The sequence below is a fragment of the Mycteria americana genome, chromosome 10, assembly GCF_035582795.1.
Source record: "Mycteria americana isolate JAX WOST 10 ecotype Jacksonville Zoo and Gardens chromosome 10, USCA_MyAme_1.0, whole genome shotgun sequence".
NCBI lineage: Eukaryota > Metazoa > Chordata > Aves > Ciconiiformes > Ciconiidae > Mycteria > Mycteria americana.
The window spans coordinates 17114635-17131296 of record NC_134374.1 but is presented as its reverse complement, the minus strand read 5'-3'; the positions used below and the strand labels follow the sequence as shown (position 1 = coordinate 17131296).

At 49.9% G+C, this 16662-nt stretch overlaps 1 protein-coding gene across 1 annotated transcript in view; it reads left to right on the top strand.

The window, feature by feature from the left end:
* The first annotated feature begins 5148 nt into the window (after positions 1 to 5148).
* HS6ST2 (heparan sulfate 6-O-sulfotransferase 2) overlaps positions 5149 to 16662 on the top strand; it is a 137727-nt gene continuing 126213 nt past the window's right edge. Inside the window, exon 1 of the mRNA XM_075512747.1 lies at positions 5149 to 5761. Within this exon, the coding sequence (XP_075368862.1) occupies positions 5250 to 5761 (512 nt within the window). The 5' untranslated portion in view covers positions 5149 to 5249. The remainder of the gene's footprint in view (positions 5762 to 16662) is intronic.

The window sequence follows — 16662 nt, the reverse complement described above, 5'->3', positions numbered from 1 at the left end:
AGATGGTATTAATATACTCATCACTGTAATTATTCAGACAAGCAAACAGCGGCAGGAGCAGTCCCAACTTCTCACTTTTTCCCACTGATTCAGAGGCATACTTGAAAGAGCCCTTTCATCCCCATGGATCCTGTTCCCTGGAGTTGTCCCAGGCTGTCCTCATCAAAAGGGAATTTGATGTTTCAGCAGTTTCTCGGCCAATTTCATGCTGGGATAACAATCAGTGGTGATGGGACAGTATCATTTATTCACTCTCTGACTGTTGCCCAGAAGCTTGGTACACATCCAGATGCCAGCCCCACAGCAGGTCCTCCTATAAAACCTTTCACAGGAACTGAGACCTATGTGTGAAATGAAAATACTGCTGATACCTTGTAACTTGAAAGCTAGCCTGCCTTTTGTCTGGCTCCAACTGATGGTGGAAATCCAGGATTTGCTGCAATCAACAGCCTGGATGGATGGTTTCTGATGCCATGTTTTGGGAAGGAGGTACTTCTGGAAGCTTCCTGCATCCAGCAAGTACTGTGCAAATACCTCCCACCAAATCCATCCTCCCATGTGTGATTTCTACAAAGTTTATTTAGTGATCAGTCAGCAGGAAAATGAAACCGTAAGGAATTATCTTGCAAGGTGGGTCCCTTGAGTTTCCAGGTCTTTGGCTCAAGCTTTTAAAGGCTGCCCAGTTTCCCACACACCCAAAGAGCTTTGGACAATGTTTGTATTTGGGAAGGCAAGATCTATAAGTAGAGATAACTGCTAGATCAGTTTGATAGCTGAAAAAAACAGAGGTGCTTTTGGACACCTCAGGCTCTCAAAGACCCCTCGTGTGATCCAGAGTGAGATGTTATGCTCGCATCAAGCGTTCTCGGTTTTAGGAATGAGCGGTGGTGATGCCCTGGTGACAAGAAGCAAGGCTTTGATGCCCACATTAAAAAGAATATGCAAACTTGTATTATTCCTTTGATTAGCTGCTCTCTGATATGTCAAGTCCATGAATAATCAAGCCTCATTTTCTAATTAGTTTTACTCATCACCCCGCTGTTCCATGCCTTTGTTCATTTGCATACCCGTTTTCTAGATAAGGGCCTTATTCTGTGAGGTGCTAGCGGAGCTTCTGTCCCTCTCCCACCACAGCACTTCTTTGGTCCTTTGCTGGCCGTTTCCTTGCGCTCGGCCCTGCTCCTCCTCCCATGCAATGACCGTCTTATGGCTCTGTGCTTGTCCAGTCTTTCTAAGCCCTTTTTTCTCAGGGAACAGGGTGGTGTCTTCACTCTTTCTGTCCTCCAGTGATCTCTTTTGACTCCATAATCCAGTTTTACCCACCCTTAACAGAGAAGTAAAACTATCAAAGTAATGGGTTTGCACAGGTTTTATGGAAGTGGTGGGGGGAGAGGTCCTGGGGCAGTGGAGGACAAGGCTGGAGCATCCGCTCCATCACTTTGGGGACCCACAATGCGAAGAGTAGTTTTGAATGCCCTGGCTGCAAACCTGTTCAGCCAGCAGCTGCTCCTGCCAAGAGAGACAATTCCATAAAAGAAGCAGTTGGGCTGGTGATGGTTGTGTTTGTTATTTTAATAAATATGCTATTTTCATGACACAGGAAGCTTTTCTGTAGTTATTTCATTTATCTTCTCCCCCTTCATGCATAGGTACTGTAAGAAGAATCACATTACAAGGAGATTTAGTGAAGCAAAGTTAATGGCTCGTTTGCATTTCTTTTAATCAAGTTATTCTAATTGTGCTATTGTGTAAATATAGTTTCCCCTCTGATTTGAAAAAGACCTCATCCTCCCAGCAGCTGTGGGTGCTCCAGCTGTCAGGGTTACCCCAGCCCTGGCCAGGGCTGCCACAGCCCAGTCCTGCCTCTCCGCCCAGGGGGTTCACAGCTGCCTACACCCCTGCCCGTACCTCTGCGGAGCAGCAGGCGCTGGGAGCTGCTACTCTGGTTGAACTGACATGAAACCTCGATCCTTTCAATAAGCTGGAGGCATTAATGCCTAATAAAGCTCAGTTTTACACACCAACAACCCACTTACCTCAAAGCTGATGTGTGTTTTATTTTTGTTAGGGCCAAGCAGTCACCATTTGCCAGCCAAATGCAGAGGTGAAATTCAGATAGTGTGGAAACAAAGGTCTTCACAAATGAGACAGGAATGTGATGGTCAGTCCTGCATGAAGAGCTAACAATAGTTTCCTAAAGCTGCAAAGATCAATTTAGGGCTTGAGGCACGAGGCGTTGTATTGATCTGTCTCTGGGCAAATACCTGGTGCCTTTGCACACAACCCCCTGCCTTTCTAAACATTTCTGTGGGTAAATAAGGGGGGGTCAGCCCAAGATGAGATCCTGCACCAGCTCAGCTTGACCCTGCTGTCGCATCCGCAGCAGCAGGAAGGGGCTGGGACTGGAGGTGCTGGGGAAGCCGCTGCTGATGGGGCGGGGGGCAGAGGGGAGCAGCCGGCGGAGGGGGATGCTTGTAGGTGGGAGAGAAGAGGAGCCGTGGCCATACCCACGCGCTCGTCCGGGCACAGCCATGCACGCACACACGGAGGTGGGGGGATCGCCTGTGTCAGCAGAGGAGAAGGGTGGTGTGTGGGGAGCGGGAATAGGGACAGTGTGTTTGGGGGCTGTGGGGATACCACGTGCCGGGAAGAAGGCAGAGATTTTTTTTCCACTGGCGTTACTAGGCGCTCAGTATTTTTGCTTGACCTCTTAACTTAAACCAGCTGCCACGCCAGCCCTCGAAACTTGCCCGTGCTGTAAAACCTTAACAGCTCTGTTCTGTCCTACTTTTATCTCGTTCAGGGCAATTTTCATTTCTTTAGTGCCTGAGCAAATGTTTTGTGTCCCTGGATCAAAGCCAGGGAGCATCATTTACATACCGTGGGTGAGAAGGCAGCAGACTGGAGACCATCACTCATCAGTGAAAGGATGATCATTGTTTGTTTAGCCCATTCCAAAATAATGGCTCTGCTGGGAACACCAACCCAGTATGCATCGTATCTTTTATAGTATATATTAATTTAGTGTAGACATTAGGCCATCATTATTCCCTCCTTTTAATTCTCATGTATTAGCATTCAGGATCGGTTTTAACCCAGCACACATCTTTGTTATTTCATAATGTAAAATAAATAAAGCTGGAGGCAAATGTATTTTTTTTATATAAACGACTGTGAGAGAGTGATGGATCTAAAGCACAGAAACATCTTTATGATTTTAAGGCTTGAATTTCAGAACACAGTGTTTTCATTAAATGGTGCAATCCATTCATTTTGGAGAGACAGATATAAACAGAAGCAAATTAACTCAGTAGTTCTCATGCCTAGAATCTTTGTGATAAAATTGCCTTATTATTGTGAGTGTAAATGTTTTCAAAATATTAGAGACAACTGGAAAAAAATAGGAAAGACAGGATAGGTTGCTCAAGGATGAAAATCATAAAGACATCCCCTCCAAACACCACATGTACCTGGTGAAATTACTTAAAGTGAATTGCAGGAGCACTGCTAGAGGAGGAGAAAGGAGGCAGGCCTTTTTTTTTTTTTTTTTCCTTCTTTTTATGATGGATAAAGGTCTGGGAGAGTGTTTTCAAATTATTTTCTTTGCCATCTGCTGTGCATATTAGAAAATTCAGCTCCTGGATGCTTGGCCAGGCAGAGAAACGGAGGCATCACAAGCAACGGGAGCGCGAAAGCTGAGGCGCTGCGCTGGGGAGCACTGCTCCCTCCGCCTGCTCTGCAGGGGAAGGAGAAGCTCAGGCATTTCCAGCCCTACCTGAAATCATACATTAGAGAGGGAAGGAGTGTTGCAAGATGCAGCACCTCTGTGTAATGTCTGCAGCTGATCCCAGCAGTTAAATCATGGGAGAACATCAGTTAAACCGGGGAGGCCAAGCCCCAGGTCCTGCCCTGGCTCTGCTTCTCCTTGGAAGGACAGGACACCGGGGATGGGGTGAAAACCTCCTTTAGCCAGAAACCTCATTTCAGATTTGATTTTTCTAAGTCACTTGCAAGGCTCCAGTTTTCCCAGACATTAATTGCCACAACATCAATTGCATCCAAGAGGGAAAGAAAATACCAGGCCTGCTTGTTGTGCTGTGCTCGCGGGCCCTGCCGGGCGGTTTGCACGCAGCGGGCAGGTGGTCCTGCAGAACAGCATGGCGAACGGCGGCTTTGCAGCCACGCTCACAGCGCACCGGGGGTGAGCACCAGGATGCTCCCATCCACCAGGCCTCACTGACAACTTGCCAGGAGCCAGAAGGCTGAACATAATTTGCATATAAATATCCAAGGGACTTTAATCAGAGATAAACCCCCAGAGTCCTTGTTATTATTGTTTTATTTACAGAACACTCTCATTGCGCAGAGGGGTTTCAAAATCCGCTGACAGAGAGAGCGCGTGTATTTGACACCTGAATCAACTGGGACCACTTGGGGCGTCAAGCAGACAGTCACTGCGCTCATCGCCCCTGCCAAAACCCGGGGGTCAGCCTGTGGTGCGGCGAGAAAGCGCAGCTCCGTGCACAGCGGGGCCAGCGACGGAGGTGGGCGCGACGGACGGGCCGGACGGCGGCATTGCAGCCGTGCCGCTGCCCCGACACCGCACCTTCCCTGCTGGACCCGCAGCCTCCGCCCCGGGCAACCTGCTGCCGCCGGGGGCCCGGAGGGGCTGGGGACGGCCGCAGGGCCACGCGCGGGCTTCCGAGGACGCGGCACTCTCCCGCCTGGCGCGCGGTCCAGCACCGCGGCAGGAGCGCAGCGCGCTCCGGTGCCAGGCCCTGCCCGGAGGACAGCCTGCCGTGCACTGAGGCTCCGCGCCGTGCACGCCGGTACCGCACCGCGGCCGGCGGGCAGAGCGCTGCGCAGCGGTCCCGGGCGTGCCTGGAGCGCGGTGCAGTGCAGCGCAGAGCTCCCGCTCCCGCTCCCGCTCCCGCTCCCGCACCGTCCCGCTCCCGCTCCCGCTCCCGCTCCCGGCGCAGCGACCCCGGCCACGTGCGGAGCGCAGCGCGCGCCGGCAGCGGAGAGGCCGCGGCGGGGGCGGTCCCGGTGGAGGGGGCGTGGCCCGGCGAGGGGGGCGTGGCCGCGGCGGGGCGGGGCGGGGGCGCGCTGAGGGGCGGTGGCGCGGGGGCTGCCGGGAAGGGCCGGCGGCGGCGGCGGCGGCGGGGCGATGGCGGCGGAGCGCGGCCCCCCGCGGTGGCGGCGGCGGCTGTGAGCGGCGGTGGCGGCGATGCGCGGCGCTCCCGGCGACGATGGAGGACCGGTCCCACAAGGTGCTGCTGGCGCTGGTGATGCTCTTCCTCTTCGCCGTGATCGTGCTGCAGTACGTCTGCCCGGGCACCGAGTGCCAGCTCCTGCGGCTCCGCGCCCTCAGCCCCGCCGCCGCCGCCGACCCGTACCGGGCGGAGGACGAGACGCCAGCGCGTTTCGTTCCCCGTTTCAATTTCTCCGCCGGCGACTTGCTGCGGCGGGTGGACTTCAACATCAAGGGGGACGACCTGATCGTCTTCCTGCACATCCAGAAGACGGGCGGCACCACCTTCGGCCGGCACCTGGTCCGCAACATCCAGCTGGAGCAGCCCTGCGAGTGCCGCGCCGGGCAGAAGAAGTGCACCTGCCACCGGCCCGGCAAGCGGGAGACCTGGCTCTTCTCCCGCTTCTCCACCGGCTGGAGCTGCGGGCTGCACGCCGACTGGACCGAGCTCACCAACTGCGTCCCCTCCGTGGTGGACAGCAAGAAGGAGGTGCGGCTCCGGCCCTCCAGGTGAGGCCGTGCGGGGGCCCCGGGCCTTCCCCGGGAAGCTTCCCGCGGACCCCGATCCCCCCCCCCCCCCCCCCCCCCCCCGCTTGTGGTGGCGGCAGGGCGGCGGGATGGGCGATGGACCCGCTGGGCGCAGTCGTGGCGGGGATGCCGCTGCGGTGAGGGGGGGCGGGTCGCGAGCTCGGTCGGTGCCGAGCACCCCGGCACGGAGCAGGCTGCAGAGCGGGGTGCAGCCGGGGCTCCGGGAGCCAAACCGGCCCGCGGCTGCCGCGGTGGGTGCAGCGTGCCTTGAGCTCTGCGGAGCAGACAAAACCTGACCCCGCTCTGCTGCGAGTTAGGTGTTTTAAATGATGACCGGCAGGCTGTCGCGGCTGTAACTGCCGGGGGGAAAGCCCGGGAGGTGCGGGGTCCGGTCCTTGGCAGCAGTGAGCATCGTGCACGGTGAGACACGAACAGGCCTGGCGGCCCCACGGCTCGGGGACCCCCCGGTGCGGCTCTTCCACGGCTCACGCAGAAGCGAGGGTCCTCTAGCTGTCTGCAGTCTCCCGCGAGAGCTTTTCCGTCCCTGGCAGCTCGCCTCGTTGTGCTGAGCTCCCCGGGTACACAAGCTGTCTACGCCCGGAATTAATGCTGGTTCTAGTAGCGTTCGTGAGCCGCTGTATCTTGTTACATCTGAAGTTCAGCTTATGCGGATGGCGGCCTTGCAAAGTAAAGGTTACTCTTATGGCTGAATACTACCTGCAAATATTTGCATCGTCCTTCGGCCCTAACCTTGTTTATTTCGTGTTTGCGTTTTGAATTTTAGTGACACTGCTCCCTTCGTCCCTGCGCCTTCCTTTGAAGTTGCTAACCTCGCCTGACCACAGCTAGCTGGTTGCCTAAATGCTGCCCCTGGCTTTCAAAAGCCCAGCTGGCTTGTTCTCCTGGGCAGTGAGGACCTGCTTCCCCAGCTCTGGAGCTGCTCGATTACAGCAGACCTTCAGTTGTAACAGACCGAGTAGCTTTGTCTGTGGCTGTGCATGCGGCTGTACTGTGTAGCAGAACAGCTCAGGATTTTAGTGTTTTTTAAGATTGCTTGGCTGGGAATTAGAAACTAGGGTATCACTCCTATTGCGCTGTTAGACTAATGGCAGGTCCCCTTACAATGAGGGTACTGTTATATATCATGCTATCTGAAGTCAAGTCTAAGCACAGATTCACTTGAAATAGAAAGCAATTTCTATCTAGAATTCCTTTTAAATAGTGTGACACTACACTGCCATCTAGTAGAAAAATGGTTAGCATCATTATCTTCCTGTACCCAAGAAGCAGCTCTTTATGAGACTTGACTATTGTGATTCCTGCCCTTTTGTTTTCCCTACCGCTTTAAAATTTAATTGTCTCATTTTTGTGACATCCCATTTGCAAACATCAGGAACGAATTCCTTGCCCTCTGGGTCTATTAGCTTCCCAGTTTCAGGCTGCCAAGCCTTGCAGGCTATGTAGTTTATTTTACCTGTCCTATAAATATATTGTTTGTCAGCAGAAATGGAAATTGCATAACGTGCGCTCTCTTTTGCTGAACAGCTTCCAGTGATCTATCTTTCTCTTCCCCCAGAGGTGGGTCTGGCCTGCAGAGTTGTAGCTGTGGGGCAGGGATTCCCTTCCTTCCCCAGAGACAGGCCTGTCTGTGCTCAGGGCTAGTCGTGCCCTCCATAAAACGGGGGTAGTCCTTGTCCTGAACCCAGCACCTTAGGCAGAAGGGAACGCCAGGCTTGGAGAACTGAGTTTCTGTCTCTAGCTTTTGGCTTTGTGGTTTGTTTGTTGGTTTCCCGCCCCCCCCTCCTTGAATTACCAAACATGCTTTTCTGAGTCGAAACAGAAGCGCTTCATGTACCTGCCCAAGAGTTCAGAGCGATGGTTCCTCATCTAGCAAACCATGTACGTTGTCATAGCCGACTTCTGGGAGGTCGCTAGGACTCGTGACTTGGGATTGAAGCCGAGAGAGGGATGAAAATGAAGCTGTGATGATTTTGTGTTAGGTAGAGGTCCAGTCTCTCAAAAGCTTTGAAATTATGTTGTATTTTTAAGAACCTAATTACACAGCTTGCTTCGTAGCTACAGTTATTCTCCCAAATAATGTCTTGACAAGCAATTGTTTGGACTGCAACTTCTGAATGTTTAAAAATACAGGAAGAGAAGAAGTTCTCAAATGAACAATAGCCCCTTCAAGTCTTCCTGCCCGTTGTAATACCTTGTCTTTAATTTTATTTTGCGTTCTTGATTTAGCAACGTTCAGCTGACAACTAGTTAATTAGCACCTATTCCTAGTGCCAGTAACAGACTCTAATCTAAGCACTTTCTGGACAGGTAATAGCCGCTTTCGGAGCAGCGGTAGGTGTGGGATGAGGGTGTCTGAGCGGAGGAGCCTTGCTGGCTCGGAGCGGGGCCAGCCTGGCTGTTCCTGCACTGGGGTTTTTGGGGGAGGCCTGACCGTCCTGGGTGGTGTGTGCCTGTTAGTGCCGGCGGGGAGGAGGGAATGGCACAGCCCTGGTGTGCAAATCCTGAGGGGGGGAGCGACTTGGAGGAGTGCGAGGCCCGTTTGCGGAGCACCATCAGGGCAGGGAGCAGGATTTGGTCAGGAGCAGAGGGTGGTTTCCTCAAGTGAAGCTCGGCTTGACAAGGATGGGAATTCCTGCATTTATAATCGAGGTGATTAAAAAGTGAGACCTGCTGTAAGAGTGACTTGAACTGCTTGGCAGCTGCATAATGCCATCTGTAGTTAGTGTCTTCGGGCTGCGTAGCCTTGTCTGGGAATAGCCAAATGGGTGGTCGTTGTTCCAGCAAACTTTTTAGCTTGTACCTGTGTGTGATTACTTTGCCCAGAGGTTTGCCTTGAGGGACATGGAGAGCCTACTTGTCAGATTGCTGGTTAGCTGGGCTGCTCTGTAGGGGCCTTTTCTTTTGTTTAAAAGTTGAGCCTTTTTTAGCCTGGAGGATACCCTGTCCTGGACCTCGTAATGCTCAGCACTAGGTACAGAGCATCGCCGTGATACGGTCTGATGGGATCAGCCTGGAGGGTGTGCCCATGAAGAACCTTGTTGCCTGCGGCGTTCATCCTCCAGCCTCTGCTCTTAATCCCATCACTAGTCTGCCTCTGTTTTCTTTGGGAATTGCAGGCTTGGAGGGCAGATTCCTGCGCTGGAGCAGTAGAAATACTCAGGATGGCTGTTGTGATATTTTTTTGTTTTGGATTTAACACAATGGTGCTTTCCTGTTTATGAGCACATAGGTTTGCAAAACTTGCCTTCCTTTGTAGTGGTGACCTGTGCTGCTTAATAAGAAGTAAGTAGCTAAAGTAGCTAAATAGATCTCCCTCTCCTCCTTTGGTCCTTCCTTCCCCTAGAGGAGCATGAATCTCTGGGTTTGTGGAGAGGGATTTTTTTTTTTTCCCTTTCCTCCTTGGGTCCCATGGGTGTACATGTTCTATATGCCTCCGTTCCTGCTTGTCTCCTGTTCCACCAGCGCTGCTCACCACTGCAGCATCTGGAAATCTTGGGAGAGGGAAGGGGAAGGTGCAGGCACAGCTGATGCTTTGAGTGCTCTGGATTTGCTGCTTGGGAGGTTGGTGGAATGGGCTGATGATGGTGGCAGGAAGGAGGGGGTTGTCTCAGCCGCTTGGCATCAGCGGTGAGAAAGGAGAAATGTGCCTTTTCCTAGTCATGAGTGACTGACTTGGGTCACTTGATTGATTGTGGAAGCCTCAAAGCTTTTGGCACACTGAACTGAGGCAGCATCCAAAGTAACTGTGTGTGAGAGTATCACAGAACTGAGATTTTGCTCAGCTCTGGCTAATTATTATGGGAAGTATATACCGAACTTGTCTATAGCAATAAATCCAATGGCACCATTGCAAGAAACAAAAGGCCTTGGGGTTAGACTGGAAAATGTAATGAGACATAGGAGCAAATACAGATACCTACATTCTTAAGTGGTGTCGTGGCTTCGTACCCTTGTTGGGTGAGAGACGTGGCTGTGGGTAAAGGTCGGGCTGTATTTGGTGTCCCTCCTGGCTAGCATTAAAGGAAAGAGACGTTCTCCGTTGAGAGGAGAATGAGCTTGCAGAACTGCCTCTGGAGCCAGAAAGTCTGAGATTGGAAGAATTGTACGCTGCTGGTACAAGCCTGTTGGACCAGGACCAGGGATGGTGCCTACTGGCTTTTGGGAGGCCTGATGCTGGCACCACATTGTGATGTGGGACAGAAGCCCCTGGCAATGCGTGGATGTTCTTGTCTTGTCCCTACATGTTAGTTAAACTCTTCCAAGTTAAGTCTTACGAAAATCTAAAGAAACGATGCGTTAAAACATTTCCCAGCAAACTGGAAGTGTTTCACGTGTGTGGCTCCTTTGGCTGAACAGATTAATCCTCATGCTCTTGGAACTGTGGTGGGATTTACATCTGCAGATCTCATCTGCTGTGTGGTCCGCTGCGGTGTGCCCGACTCCTCGCAAGCCGGACCGCTGGCAGAGCCCCGGGAAGAAAGTGGCTTTGCTGCGGCAAGCGTTGCCATCGGCCCTGGCGTGAGCTCGGATCCTCCTGGAGCAGGCTGGGCTCTGCGCGTGGGTTTTCCCAGTAAGCTGCTTCTGTGTGGAGGGGGAAAAAAAAATCATGTAACGCTGCCAGGGAGAGAAAAATCACTTGGGGGGTTTGCTTCTTAGGGAGAGGCCTACTCAACAGCTGCTATTGAAACAGCAAAGGTGATATATAACCGTGCAAGGGGATGAGCTCTGTTGTTTCACCTGTAGTGGTGGAATTTGGGGAATAGTTAAGCCTCATAAACCAGCACTAAACCCCTTGTAGGCAGGAGAGATGCTGTGGAGTCCCACGGCACCCCAAGGCTTGGGGTGGATAATAAAGGCTTTGGCAGGAGGTGGACAATTTAAAACGTCTGGGTGCTGGTGGAGCAGATGCCATTTCCAAGGATGGGGTCCCCCAGTGCTGCTGCTTTGGGGGCAAAGCCTGGCCAGAGAGTGCTCGGGGAGAGAAGGGGACCAGCATGGCTGAGCTGGAGGCTGTGAGCAAGCAGATGGGGTGACCTGCTGCAGCTTGGGTCCTGGCCAGAGCACCGGGAGGGTGCCTGCCTGCCTGCCCTTGAAATACGCATCACTGAAACTCCCCGGGAAAAACTCTGCAACAGTTATAAAGCTGAAAAAAACAAAAAAAACCGGAGCGTTTACAGAGATGCCGCCAGGCCCGAGCGACTCCGTGCCGCTTCATTTATCAGCGGGATTTCCTAATGACCCTGCTCATTTTGGTGTGGTGGCTGCTGCAGCTGCAGGGTGAGATACGTGGTGAATATTACCTTGCCACCTGCAAATGTGTGTCTGCGGCAGCTGAATTTCCCCGCCTGGCACCTGGTGGGACCGAAGCTGGCTCTGGTTTTGGGGCATTGGAAGCAGCGGGCCAGCCTGCAGAGTAAAAAAGGGGCTTTGAGGGGAAGGGCAGGGATTATTTTCATAAGTACAAGTGGTTCATTCACCTAATCCCATTACAGGGCCTGAGCTTGAAAGTCTTGGTTATAAACTTAAGTTTGTGGTTTTTTAAGTTTGGACTATAGGACTTGTAAAGCTCTCTAAATTGGTATAACTGGTTTTGCAGATAAAGCGTTGGACTTCTTAAAGGGATTAAAAAATCATTTTCCGTATTAGGTCTCTTCAGTTCTCCTCTAAATCTTCAATAAAGTGCAAATTGACTTTTAGTTATTTAAAAGTATATGTTTCCTACTGCCTTTTATTTTAAATTTGGAGAAATTTTTTGTGGGTAGAGAGAAGACATTAATTGTTGCAAAAATAAATCCCAGTGATTACAGTAGAGTAAGAAACGAGGCACAGACATTATTCCTTGCACTGTTTATTCAATTTGTTATCTGAGTTCTTCCTCCCTAAAGAAGAGAGGGGGAATATGAACACCATGGCATGGTGCTGTTGTACTAAGACATGATTACTTTTTCTTGAAAAGGTGCCTTTCTGCTAATTTTTTCTGGGAATTTATAAATATTAAAACGAAACTATAAATACATGCTTCAACTGTATTAAAATAGACACAGATTGTGCCTTGTGATCCCTCTTTGTAACTTTATAACCTTTAATAAAGGTTATCAAAGGCGCTGGGAAGTCAGACATCACCAGTAGGTGATTTATTTTTATTAAAAGACAAATTTTTAAGTTTAACAAGTTGAGCATCAGTTCTGAGGTTTATTAACTGAGATTAATTTGTCCCTCATTTATTTAATCTGAATTGTCAGGAATCATGTCATCTACTGATGTAAATGTCGGCAAAAAGGACTTAGTAGATTTGATTGCTTTTTATTTAACTAGCAGAGATGCACTGGCATGCCTAAGAGAATTGGTCTGTTTCTTGTGAACAGTTCAGTGCCTAATGAATCACTTCAATGTACTTTTGTGAAGGAAAGCAGAGCAATTTAAATGTGCAATGCATTGATTTACCTCAAATGGATTAGGCCTCTGTGTGCAATCCTTCGCATTAATTTACTTTCTCCACAACTGTAATAATAAAGGCAGCGTTTCTGTATGCATCAGCCCAAATTAGCTCACGTAACTTGCTAGAAAGCAAAATGATTAATATGTGGCTGAAAATGGGATGTGGGAATGGATCTTTCTGAGAGGACGTGGGTCTTGAAGTGCCGCCGGGTTCAGGGTGCCTCCGGGAGCTGTGCCGAGGGCAGGACCGTGGGGCTGGAGCCCACGGCGGCTGGGAGCCGGCGAGGGGCTGTCTGCCTGCCCCGCCTGCCCCCTGCGAGCACCGACTGAGTGTAAGGAGGAGAACTGTGTCCAAAGTACTGCTGATGTCTTGACTTTATTATGGGGAAAAAAAATAAAAATGTATTTGTTATTTGGGGCATCTTTAAGAGATTTTGGTTTTTTTGTTGTGGCCAGGGATGTTTTAAAAAATGACTGAGGGAACAGTACAAAAATCTGTAACTCCAGCAGATTCGAGCATATTTTATTGCTGTAGTAACTCTTCGGTCTCCTCTTCCTCTCCCTGCAATGTCCAGTCTGCTGTGCAGTCGCAGCGTTGGGCTAGCTCTGTCCTTGCTGAGCAGCCAGCGGCCAGGACGCAAAACTCTGAGTAATTCCTTATTTAACCACTTAGCTGCAGAAATGGCGCCTGGGCTTTGTTTCGCTCTGCGGGGATTACCGTGGCCGAGCAGCCCTCGCGACTCTCAGCCTTTTTTGGAATTACCCTTGTAGGCTTCTTACATACTTGCGAGGATTAATTCCCCCCCTCCTCCTTAGTTGGCTAATTCCCACTGCTGGGCAGCTGCCTGCCCAGATGTAAACCTGCGGGAAGCAAAGCGATGGAGCGTCCCCAGCCGCTGCCTTCCTCCCGCGGGAGCCTGGTTCCCCGCTCCCAGTTTGGGGCTGGGATGCTCGCCCGAGCAGTGCCTGTCGGAGTTTGTGGTGTCTTGGATGGAAGCAAAGCCAACCAGGACAGGAGATGCAGGGTGGCATTTTTGTATGGGAGGATGAAGGCAGCGTGGTGACCGGGGTGGGGAGGCAGTGCCGCTCCAGCCTTCCTCCTCCTCCTCCTCTTCTTCCTTGGCAGCTGGCACCGGAGAGCGAGTGTGGATTATTGTTTGTGATTGATTTGCTGATGCTGGCAATTGTACAGTGTGTTCTGGGACTAATAGGGTAGCACCGAATTATTCAGGCGTTATTGAAATGAATCACATTTGTGATGAGTAATAAGTAGCAGACTTTGGTATTTATGAATAATTAACACAGCAAAGTTTTTCTTAAACAGACATGAAGAAATGATTTAATTTCTGCTGTGAACACTGTGTAAAATTAATGAAAGATAATTGCATTTGCTAATGTGAGACTAAGAAGCCAAAGCAATCTATTTTTTTGTGTTTAAGTTCATATTGCTGATGTAAACAGTGAATGTGTAATTCCTTCAATATGTTTTCATTGGGCGAGACCTGTGTTTAACATCCAGTGGGGTGGTTTTTGTTGAAATAAAAAGTCTATTGGTAAACATTTAACTCACTGTTGCCATTTCCATCCACTCGCGTATTTCTGGGTGGGTAGCGTGTATATATATGTATAACAAGATAATGTTTTTGAATGAGCGGCAATTAGGACCAGCTTTTTTTCCCTCTTCCCTGACTCTAGCCTTCTTCCTCAGCTGTTCATGCTTTTAAAGACAGAATCCTTTAAGATATTGCTTATATACAGCTTTGAGTGTAATCTCCATTTATTTAGTCTTGAAAAAAATCAGTAGTCTTTAGAGACCTATAAGTCATCCATTAAGGGTGAGACTCAAATCATGTTACTTCTTGGTTCTCAGCTGCTTATCCAACTCTGAAGGAGCCAAACTTTTGATGTGATATAACTAAATATATGCAGCTATGAGGGAGATAATCTTGCGGCATTAAACGATTTTGCACATCTCCATAAAAGCATGAAGAAGACTGCCTTTCATGAGATCCTTGTAGCAAATGCTCCTAATTTCCCATAATCAAAAGGACTGTGAAGTTTTGATGCTCTTAGAGGTCCAAGTAGCTGGAAGACCAATTCTTCCTTTACTCCACTTTGTGTGGGCTAAATTAAAACATTGCAAGGCTCCCCGCAGAGGGAATCTGCTCATTCAGACCTCTGTTTGAACTGTGGGATCCTTCAGCAAACACCCAAATCGAGTCAGTAAAGCACTCTGTGACTGATTATTTTCTCCAAGCCTCCTTGTGTTCAGAGTAGAGCAACTGTTTTAACCCCCCTATTAAGAAAAACAATGTTTCCTTGGTCAAAGCCAGAGAAGCTGCTTTTGAGAGCTGCTTTTTCAGGGTAACTGAGGGGAGAGCATTTCCTTTTGCCTGTGGGAAAGCTATTCCCTGGAGCAATCCCAAGCCGTTCTGAGGTTGGTTGGGTTTTTTTTTTTTTCTTGCGGGTTCAGAGACAGTTATTGGGAATGTGCTTGTGTCCTGCTTGAGCAAAAGCTACCAGGTACTAACTTTCTCCCTTTCTTTGTCTAATTTGTCTTGATAGGGAAGATGCTGCGGGAGTTGTCCGCCCATGGTACTCATTGCCTGTGGAGGGCTTTAGTGGGGCTGGACGTGGGTGGAGGCATCTGTCCGTGCGATGCTCCCAGAAGAGCGGCACGGCTTCGTTCCTCCTGGAACTGATGTCACCAGCTGTAGTTGGGGAGGAAGATGGCTGCGTGGCTTCTGCCTTTCGCAGAGCTGTTTGTTTTTCTGTGGGGGTGTTGGATCTAATCAGTACAGTGGTAGCTCAGAGAAGTAAGACAAAAGCGCTCAAGGAAATGTCAGACGCAACAGGATGCGTCTGCCTGATGGTAGCTGAGTGACTTGCAAAAACATAAATGGCATAGATTAGGCTTTAACTCCTTCTTGTGTGCTGCAAGTCAGTCACTGGTAAGAGAAAAAGCTTTTGTGTTGGCATGGTCTCCCTGTTACATTTTCTCTTTTCCTAACTGTACACCTTTAGCTGAAACTTCAATAGGTGGTGGGGTTTTTTTTTTATTTTGGTGATTTCCAATAACTTTAGGTCAATAAAATGTGGAGTAGAGTTTTGGCTTTCAAATAAAGTGGACTTAAAGGTCAGTTGTTTGGCTTTCTGGCAGTGGGTTGCTGCTGGGGTCTGTCTTCTTGGCTCTGGTCTGCGTGGGAGAAAGTGGTGGCTAAACATGCGAGTGGGATTTGAGAAGCCAGGACTTTACACCTGGGATGAGTCCTGTCTCCATCACCATGCGTGTCCTCTTCCTCTTGGCCTCTGCCTGGTCTATGTAATTCAGCTCTTTGCATCAGGATATCTTTCTGTGTGTATGTAGCATAAAGGATGTTGGATTTCTTGGCCTCACTGCATATGGTAGCTCTGTTGCCTATACATGACTGATCTTAGGTAGAGGCACTGGAAATATTTTTAAGTGTTTAGTTCGAATTCAGGGAAGCTGTAGCTTTTAAATATAAACCCAGTGTACTGTACTGACAGGTGCCTCCAGCCTGCCGTGTACACTGCCCTGTGCTGCTGTCCTGTGGGGGCTGTGCTGTGTGTTCTCCTCCCGGGAAGGGAAGAGGAAAGCTCCCTGACCACATAGCTGCTGGTGTGCGGTCACACCACTTGGTGCTTTCACGCCAGAGCTCTTGCACGATTTAGTTTTCACCCCCTTTCATGGATGAAGCAGTCTCTGACTTCACTCTTTGGAAGGAACAACTTGGGAAGATCAGAAGCCTGGTACAGTTGTCCTAAAGTATGGTCTAAGCATGCCCTAAAGGTATGTCTGTGAGCCCAGTGCTCTGGCTCATAGAAAAGTGAGAAAAGCTAGGATCTGCTCTCCTAAATCGGAGACATTGGGTATCTGACACCAGATGTCCTGACCAAAGTCAGTAGGAATGAAACATTGCTGCTCTGCTTTAAGCTTTTGCTTTGGTTGCAGTGGGTGACTGTTAAGGCTGCATCTGCTCAGAGTAGAGAGGACTAGACCGTCAGAAGGCAGTGGTAGTGGAGACCTAAGAGGAGCTGTAGTCAGTTCCTTATATCTCTTTAACACTGTTAGTTTGCAAAACTATCCTATATAGCTATTTAAACCAGTCCTCCTTTGGGAGCAGGTCAGATAGACCCCGGGTGAGCCCATGTTCTTGAATATAACTGATGCATTTTGCAAAGTAGAGTTACAAATGCCTTTTTTTTCATCCCATTTCCAGAGGAGAAGCAGAGAAAACAAAGGAAAAGAATAGTTGCACCTCCAGCTGCTTCTCCTGAGAAGCTACTGGCCCACTTTCCATGCTGCTAGTTGCGTTTTGGATGTCAGCAGCATTCTGGGTTGGAATAGGAGCACTCCCAGAATTTTTATGGATAGAGGCAACTTCCTCACTGAGTTAGATTTA